This window comes from Neltuma alba, unplaced genomic scaffold (assembly GCF_004799145.2).
Source record: "Neltuma alba isolate B1F8T4 unplaced genomic scaffold, ASM479914v2 tig00013470_pilon, whole genome shotgun sequence".
Taxonomy (NCBI): Eukaryota; Viridiplantae; Streptophyta; class Magnoliopsida; order Fabales; family Fabaceae; genus Neltuma; species Neltuma alba.
In genome coordinates, this window is record NW_021637703.1 from 324,857 (window position 1) to 334,533 (window position 9,677).

General features: G+C 35.0%; 1 protein-coding gene across 1 annotated transcript; it reads left to right on the forward strand.

The window, feature by feature from the left end:
* Positions 1-1,796: 1,796 nt before the first annotated feature.
* LOC114737617 (mediator of RNA polymerase II transcription subunit 17) lies at positions 1,797-6,268 on the forward strand. The gene is made up of 8 exons (XM_028925571.1): positions 1,797-1,945; positions 2,395-2,593; positions 3,162-3,275; positions 3,607-3,692; positions 3,926-4,310; positions 4,423-4,890; positions 4,976-5,296; positions 5,427-6,268. Exons 1-8 carry the CDS (start codon positions 1,857-1,859, stop codon positions 5,751-5,753), a joined length of 1,989 nt encoding a protein of 662 aa, XP_028781404.1. The 5' UTR covers positions 1,797-1,856; the 3' UTR covers positions 5,754-6,268.
* Positions 6,269-9,677: the final 3,409 nt, after the last annotated feature.

A 9,677-nucleotide genomic window follows, 5' to 3' on the forward strand; every position in this document is an offset into this window, starting at 1 on the left:
AAGAAAATAAGTGAAAAATACAATAAATGAATTAAACAGCCTCATTTAAAAAAGCCTCATCAAATATTTGATAAAAATAAATGTTATCTTATAAAAAAAATCTTCCAACAAAATTTATCTTATATTTTAAATTGGAGGGAGTATAATTTAAAAATAAAAACATTTTGTATCGATGGATTATAGAAATGCGCCGCTAACGACCCTTGGGGTCTGGTGGTGCCAACTCCGTTAATTGGGAGGGAGGTCATGGGATAAAACCCATGCCCCATGCACGCGCGTGTTCATTTAGCTCTTATCTATTGGTCCACTATTAATTTTCTGATCCCTTTGACCCTAACAGTTTGATTAATATACAGTGCTGGATTGAAATTTAAAATATTGACATAAAACCATGGAAAAAATATTAGTTAAGTTACTGCCTTCCCTGTCGCGGCACCACCGCACCAGAGCCCATAGTAGAGAAAAACGCCGTTGATAACAACAAGGCCACCATAAGGGGTGGGGGTTCAAAGAATCATTTGTTAGGTTTCAACCCTTTTATCGGCAAGAAAGCAACCAAAACGGTTGAACAAGAGCAAGCATGGGAGAGACCCATTGTTGCAGAAATATCCATGGACAAAGGCAAAGAAGACACAGCATAGGGAAGGGAAAATCTGACCAGCAACCAAGCCAGCAATAGCACCAAATGGACAAAGAGCTTTCTACCTCTATCATTCTGAACGCGCCACCACCAAACAGAGCCAACTGAAGCCATCTGAGGAATAGATTGAACAAAATCACCAACAACCTTCATAACCCCGAACCCTAAAACGCGAAACAGAGTGGCTAGAAGTAGATCTAAGAAAACCACCACCAGGTAAGAGCTGTTATAGAGACACCCCAAAGATTTTATTTCTGTGCTAATAAAAAGAAGCTCCATCAGCAAAACCAAACAAAAGACAAAAAAAAAAATACAACAAGAAACAAAACAAGAAAAACCAAAGCACGGACGTCCCCTCATCAAGTGGAAGCCAGAGAGGGAGACGCTGTGTACTCACACTCGCGCAAGACGAGATGCTCACACCCACCGTCCTGGAGAGAGAACTCGAGAGAGGGGAAGGCTCTTGTTGACAAAGACATTTTTTCATATGAATTTATGATTAAATAATATCAAATGTTAATATTTTAAAAATAAAACACATGATCGTATATAATTAAAAAACTTAACATAATAAATATAATGACGTGAGTATTATCCAAAATCGTTTGAATCTAAAAGCATATCTTTGTCTTTAATTTATCACTTCCCTTATATTTCTTCAACTTTTTACTACACATTGCTCCATGTAGTATGCAATGACAGAGATAAAAATAAAATAATACCTTCCTTCTGTTTTTAATATAAGATCCTGTTTGACTTTTATTTTGGTCTTAAATATAAGACCTAAATCTATTTTGCCTCTCATATTTATATATTTTTTTCTAAAATAGTTCTTCTAACAATGATAGTTCTAGTCAATACACTTGATTAGTAAGGATATTTTAAGAAAGACAATACCTATTTAGGACAAATAATTAATTCAATTTATTTTTTTAATCTCCTCAAATTAGTCAATTGACTCTTAATTTTTAAGAGGGGGAGGCAGTATAATCTCTTACAACATCTATCATTGCTTCTCTCGTTTCCCCTATTTTGTGCTGCAAACCATCCAGAGTTGACTGTTCATAGTTGAGCATGCCCTTGAGGGGTAATTTTGGCAATCGATCCCATTTTCTTGTCTCTTCGGAAACTACCCACCCAGCCCCAGGCCCCGGCTCGGGAGTTGGTCATAGGGTTCGTAAAATTTTCCAGCAAAAACATTCAAACCTCAGGGAAAATGGAGGAAAATATACAGGTCTCCCTCGATAAGCTTCCCATCAAGCGCTTGGATGTCATTGAAGAGAATGGACTCGAAAGATTCCCTTCGTATGTTTCTATTTCCTTTTTTTTTTTTGGGTTTTCTCCGGCATTTCGTTTAACCTCCTCAAGAAATGTGGGAATGTCCATTGGTACTCGCCATATTTATTAAATGGAGTCAAATACAAGCATAGTACTTCTATAACCATAATTTATACCTTATACTTGAATCATTAACTGATTCTGCATTTTCCCGGCCTGCTATCGACATTCCTATTCTGTAGATTCACCGCAAGTAATATTCTAAGATGTGACGATTTCTAATTGTTGTGATTGTAACTGGTATTTGTATGCAGTAACTGCATATTGGTGCTGCCTATTTCTAAATATGATGACTCTAATGTGATTTCAAAAATTGATATAGATAACTAGTGAATGATGATCCCTAATAACTTTATTATTCCTTTTTCGTTTGCTCTGACTTATTTGCTGAATTTTGTTTATGTGTGTATATGCAGAGATTTGGATTACGATGAGAAGCGGCTATCACTGATTAGGCGAGTTGACTTTGCTTGGGCTCTTGAGAAAGACGAACAGAAGAAGAAGCAGAAGAAAACCTCAAAGGAGGCCTCAACACCATGGCAATGGCAGAGCATGGTGGAGAATTTGCAGTTAGCTCATCAGGAGCTCTCTGTCATTATAGATCTCATCAACACTGTGTGTACTACATATTACTTCTTACTTAATCTCTATTTTTAGTAACATGTTGCTTCATGAACTTCACAGAAATTCTGGCGCGCGCATGTGTGTGTGTGTGAGAGAGAGAGAAAGAGAGATCTGTTCTCCAGATATTTATCTGCGGTAGTTAAAAGGAATTGTGGGATTGTATTCAAAGCTATATGGTTCGATGAAAGGATTAAGTGAATGTTGCTTTTGTAGTCTGTATATAAAGAAAACTTTTGGTTCTTTCCATTTGAATGCTTTGAGGAATGTACCTTAGTTACATCAAATGAATAATTACAATAATTGAGGCTGGTAAGAGGGAACTTTTATGAATGTGAACTTACAATACCATGGGAACTAACAATGGTTAGATCATTACATCATCCCATTCCTCAGTCTACTCTAATAAATTATTTGATGCATAGTCAACGTCATTCTGGATTTCCGATTGGTTTTGAAAATTTTCATTTGAAAATGTTTAAACTCTGCTTATTATATCTAAAGTAATGTGCTGCAGAATCAGAATATAAATGCAATATTTTTTTCAAATCATTGTATTTAGGTGGAAGCAAATGATGCTGTAACTGTGGCTGGCATGACAAGGCCAAAACCATTACCAAATGAAGCTTTGTCTGATCTTGCTGTCTCTGCAGCCACCAAGCTACAATGCTACAGGGTAGATATTCTTTCCATCCTTTGACATCCTTGAGCTCTTGTTTATTTCCAGTTCAATTATATGCCACCAGTTCCCTTATGTATTGCATGAAGTCTGAGGAATGAATTACATTGATCACGATTTATGAATAGGGCAACTTGCTATAGATTTTATATTTGATATGGATATGGATGATTTGTAAGGCTAGCAGTTGTCTCTCTCTTTATAACATAAATGTAGTAAATTGATAGACTGAAGTCTTTTTTGGACTGTTACCATCCTAAGAAATTTAGCTTTTACGGGGATATGCAGTGAGATATGAAACTTAGTTTAGTTCTCATTCTCATGACAGCATGTTGGTAAGTATTTCAAGCAATCTGCCAAAGCTTTTGAACAGCAGGTTGCTAGAGAGGCAAGGTTTTATGGTGCTCTAATCAGGTGATTTTTCTTCTCTTACCTTTTACGATGCACTTATTTCCGTAAGTTCTGCCATTCTGGGACGAAATTTGAAAAGGATGTTTTAAAATTTTAGATACTATATTTCACTGCCTCTTGAATTACTCCATAAACACGAGTTTATTTTATAAATGAGTCATGGAAGCTTATTGCATCAATAATGCTTTCCCACAAGCCTATGCTGAACGCCATCACATGTCCTGATGAGCTGATAGGTTGCAGCAAAATTGGAAAGTTAAAAGACAGCGTTTGGCATCTATAGCTCCAGGAAATGAAGGTTTCACCTTTGATCTCTTTGACAACTCATATGACTCAGAAGCTACAAATCGGTCATCTGCTCTGTCCACTGTTCATGTTGACCATGATGCAGCGGGCATGTTGGCAATTAATGTACCTCCAAATTCATGCCACTCACTGCAATTTGGTTTTCTTGGTGAGCAGTCAGACAATATTCTGAGAAAATCTAATGTAAATAAATCCAACTTTTCTAGTGAGTCTGACTTGGGAGAAAGTGGCAAAGAGTCTTTAAGTGATGAAGTGTGTGTAAAGAAGTCACACATACTACTCCGTGAAGTGCATTTAGCAATTTTTAATGAGCAGGTAAATATATCCTTGTTACTTATTGTCGTAATTGCTGCTTTGCTGTGTATTTTTCTTCCCTTACATTGGACACTGGTATGCTGGCTCATTGCTTGGGTACTTTTGGATCCAGGTGTTTGATCTGGTGAATCGTGAAGCATTTAACTCATCAACTGGAGTCAGTGTGACTGGCATACATGAGAATTATTTACAGTTGAGCCTAGGTCAAGGAACCTTTGTGTTCTTATCCCTCGTGCCATCTGGTCAAGATAATCGTGAAGTTGAAGGCGCAGCCACTGATGATGTGGGAAATGCAATTTTACCTTCAGACACACTGGATGGGGTGAAGTTGCAAGATGGCAAACATAGCATTCAAAAGAAGAAAAAATGGCAGTTTCCTAATTCTTTGAGCTATGAAATTTATCTTCAACAGATCTTCCATGAACATATATTTGGAAGAGGTATCGGAAAGCCAATTTCTTCTGGCACTCGGGTTTCTGGAGTGCCAATAAAGGATGGATCAGGTCTTCTTGGTCATTTTTCTCTGTCTTTGTCTCATAGGATCTTTTCAAGTAAAGTCCTCGCTGAGCTGGAAAATGTGGTATTGCTTGTTCAACTTTGACTTCTGCTTTGTGTAAAGTCTTTTTTTTGAAAAAAAAAAAAAACACTAAAATCTTTATGTGCAGGTTTGTAGGGTCCCATATCTACAACTGATTACAAATCCCACATGGCATTCTCGGACATCATCCTGGACACTTTCAATGAAGGTTCCTCAATCTATTCTCCACATGGGCAGCCAATCAAAAATGTCAAATATTGCATTAGAGAAAAATGCTGTTAAGTCCCACTTTTGGACTAAGGTGGTCGTAAATGATGATTGCATTAACGTGGAAAGAGAAGGTGCCCTTAAAGATGTTGGCTTGTTCAAGGGAAAATCCGAGGAAATTCATTCGATGAACAAATATGACTGCAATTTGGCTGATCTTCCTGTGATAATTTTGCAGCAGGTATATGTCAAGAATTTGCCTATCTTGTGGTGGTTGCCATAATTTTTCAATTTAGAAAGTGGGGGGATTGCATTCGTAATCCTCCCACATGTAATGTTGCTCTCAACTTATGGTAACTTCAAACATACAGGTTGCTAGCCAGATTATTAACTGGCTCTATCAGGAAGCTCTGATGGTAGGAATAAAAGCAAATCGGGACTTTTTATGCTTGTCATTTGAGCTGGATCAGGGCGAAACACTAAGCCTGGTCGCACATGTAGATCCAGAGGATATCGATGGTTGTATATCGTGGTGGTTGGTCATGGAGGACAGTTTCGCAGAGGAGCGAAAACTTCACATAGACATCACTGATGGCGCATCTGAATACAGGAAATTCTTGGGCCACTTATCTCTGGATTTGCTATATGCAACGCTGATGGACCTAATAGGCTTGTGTAGTGCTGGTGGTGGCCAATGATTGATCCTGCACTTGCCAAACGGTATTGCTTTTCCTTCCAGGTGTCTCCTTGACGAGCACTAACAGCTCTACACATGATTTGATGCATGTGTTATAATAGAAATGTGTAATATTAGCCACATGAGGTAGGTTTAATTGGTTTAGAGTGGAGTATAAGCAGAAGTCAAGAGTTCAAATCTTCCGGATGTAACCAAAGAAACGTGTAATTTTAATTTGAAAAGCAAACCAGAGAGAGAGAGAGCGAGGGGGGGAGGGAGAGAAGGTCCCTCAAATCCGTTCATCATGTTTGTTATGATGATGAGGATAATGAGTAGGTTTCTAGTAAGGCTGTTCCTGAGGTGGTTAGTTATGAAAAAAGTAGAAGGCATCATGTTCAGACAGGGATCCTCTTCTGTCCTGTGTTGAGTTTTGCATTTCCCTTTTTTTTTTTTCATTAGACTTTGTTCAATTACTGACTTGTTTATGTTTATTTATTACGTTATCAATATAGAATAATAGATATATAATCACAATAATTTGGAGCAGCCTCCTCCTCCTCCTCATCATCATCATCATTATAGGATCAATAGATCTAAAATCCTGTAGGAAGTCCTGATTTATGAACATTGGATGACACTGATGCTTTGAAGGTGAAAATTCTCTCTAGTTAGACGGACGGATCAACTGTGGACAATCACAATTTACATTGCGATTAGATGAAACTCTGTTCAATAAAAACCACAATCTTCTTTCCTGAAACAATATATGACGTCAAGTTTTGAAATTTATTGATATTGATTTTATGTTTTATCAAACATCTTTTCGTTTTTTGGACACAGTTTTATCGAACATCTATTAGAATAAAATACTACCTCCAGTCTTAATTAGAAAACCTAATTCGTAGTATGTTATAATTATAAGATATAATTTGTAGGCTATAAATGATGTTTTATAATTAGAATTTGAGGTAATATGAGATAAATTATATGCAGTATTTGTTACGTCACATTGAATCCTAGTGGTACGGATTGATTGCTCACTGTATGATGAACAAAGTTTGAATTTTTATTGGGAAAGATAAGATTTAATATCTAGTACTGTTTGGATACTTCTAATAGAATCATATTTGTGTACTAGCTTTAAAAAAACTGTTTTGCATTTGTGATATTGCCCATTACTATTGCATACTCAACCAATACAAAATCTTTAATTGTAGCAAGTTGTGTGCATCCCTAAGTCGTGAATTGCATAATGTGGTTCATTCTTCATGTTTTGTGCAAATCCAATATTTATAAAGTAAAATTATTTGTTCAATTTAAAAATGCGGTAGGTTTCTTGGTAAGTTTTGTATGCAAGAGAAATTATTTGTGAATGATCTAAATTTCAAGAGACTCAATTAATTCCATCCAATAATATTATTTAATCAAGCAATATAGAATCTAGTTGGCCAAAAAAAAAACAGCAATATAAAATCTAAAATTTGTGCGAAGATGTACTGTTCCCAAGTGGTGAATCTAAATAATGCAATGAAGCAAGATGGAGCTGAGGTTGATATGAGCATTTTTATTAGTAGAATTTACAACTCATGTCTTATTTATAAGATATTTTTTAACATATTTCACATAGACTCGAGAAAACTTTAAACTACATTAATTCTCTTTTAAAATATAACTTTTTAATTTTACTTATATTTCATATATATACATCTTGTAAAAAAATAGCTATTTATAATATAATAAATGAAGGATAAAATAATATATTTATGTTAAAAATTTAATGAGATGACTTATAGATATGATTAAAGAAAATCTTCTTTCTTTATCTTATAAATAAAATTAAAAGAGTATAAATAAGGCCTGGGTGATGGCTCCATGTGCATCCTCAGACCCATTTATAAATGAGAACGGACCACCCAAAGTGTAAACTTGGCCCCCGATCACGCTTCCATGTGGCATCTCCAATTCTATACGCTTCTCTTGAAAACGAAGCATCATTCAATTTGTTTAGTTATTATGATATGATTTGCGCATCTCACCTCAACTGCTGTATGTTTTTTTTTAGCACTAATGCACTTCATTGAATCCTAAATATAGAAGTCAGATAGTTATTACCCCGATTCCTATCGTAAGGTACTCTTCCGGTGCTTAGTATAGGACCCAATTATTGAGTTGGTTTTGGTCCTAAATATAAGACCCATTTCTCATATTTATCAATTTTCTCCAAATTACCCCTATGGATACTCCATCAACCATAATCAAGTAGAAGAGGGAGAGGGGGTAATAAGAAAGATGATTTTGGTGTTTTAGGAAAAACATGTCACATTTCTTATAATTACCTAACTTACCTAACTTCCTTAATCTAATCAAATTAGATAAATGGGTCTTATATTAAGGACCGGAGGAGTACTTTTTAACTCGTAAACATAGAGATCACGTGAAGGAGGAAAAAGAAAAACAGGATAGGCTGTGTAAATAAAATTTATTGAAAGTTGTATTTTTTTTTTATAAAACTTAAAATTGATTGCCTGACTTTTATTGTCAAATTCCGTTCATCAAATACATGGGTTTTGGTATTTCTTTTAGTAGGATGGGCAAGCAAGAGGCAATAAGATCAAGGGGGTGTTTGGATTATCTAAAAAATACTTCTAAAAAGTATTTTTTTCACAAATCGAAACAAACTCCTTCGTATATTTATTTTGTATGCCATAAAATACTTTTAAAACTATAATTTTGTTTCCACCCAAACACCCCCCAAACCCATGATCTGTATTATAAAAAGTCAGTTAAGTGCCACTTAACCATAGCCACTTTCATATGATATTTGATTTTTGTCTTTATTTTTTAAAAAATATTGCATTAGGGTTTATTTTGAATTTTTCTCGTAATCAAATATGAGAGTTAAAATTATGAATTTTTTTAAAAAAAATTTCAAATATTTTTTTTATGTATCAAAATTAATCATGAATCCAAAACCAAACATGATGCAATTGATCCGTGACAGGATATAAAATGATAATAGTAGTTGGATAGAGCATGAGCTGGAATTTTGGAGGAAGCACTTGAGTGCCCAACAAGAAATGCCAAGCGTTGTTATCCATTAAAAAAATAAATGCATCTTGGCTTTCCTTTTTAGGTCATATGCTTATCCTGCAAAAAAAAAAAAGCTGCTCAGCCCCACACCGCATCCACATCCTCCGCCACCGCCAATTCATTTTGCTTCCCATAAAGTTCACTTGTGGGTCTGTTCAGCACATTAGAAGAAAATATATTTTTCTATGTTCAAATATATAAAAGAAAAGGGGGGAAATGGAAGAGAATTAATTATAATAATAAAAAGGGTATGCAACCCACATGTTTCTTTCCTTCTTTTTTTTTCCCCCTCAAAATTACCCCAAATGGTAGAAAAAGAAACATAGGATCACACACACACACACACAAAATACAAAACTCCCCTAAATTTTCTGTCATGCGCAAATAACATCATAAAATAAGTCAAAGTTTAAAGTTTTTAATTAATGGTTGGAGATTATCCACAGACTTAAAAAGTTTAGGGTGTGGTTTACTATTAGGTTTTAAATGTTGAGAGAATTATTTGCGTATTATAGTATTATTTAAAGTGCAGAGATTTATATAATTTAACCTGTATTTTTCATATAATTATTATGACCCTTATAATAGTGAAATTAATTACTTTTTTCTGTGTTTTTTTATGTACATTTAAACATAAGAAGACCCCACTTTTTTCTTCCCATTAAATTACTCTCTGGTCCCATTTTTATTCTTTCAATTTTTTCCTTCATTTAAACAAAGATTTATATTGGACAAAACCTGAAAAAATAAACCATATTATGGATAAATTAAAAGTCATATGCTTATCCAACAAACTCCTTGCTTCTCTGACATGCAAAAAGCTACAACCCCACATTCTGTACCGCCTACCCAACAA

Coding starts and splice junctions, on each gene's coding strand:
- LOC114737617 (XM_028925571.1), top strand. CDS start 1,857: ATGGAGGAAAATATACAGGTCTCCCTCGATAAGCTTCCCATCAAGCGC. Junction 2,594..3,161: donor TTATAGATCTCATCAACACT/GTGTGTACTACA, acceptor CATTGTATTTAG/GTGGAAGCAAATGATGCTGT. Junction 3,276..3,606: donor CCAAGCTACAATGCTACAGG/GTAGATATTCTT, acceptor TTCTCATGACAG/CATGTTGGTAAGTATTTCAA.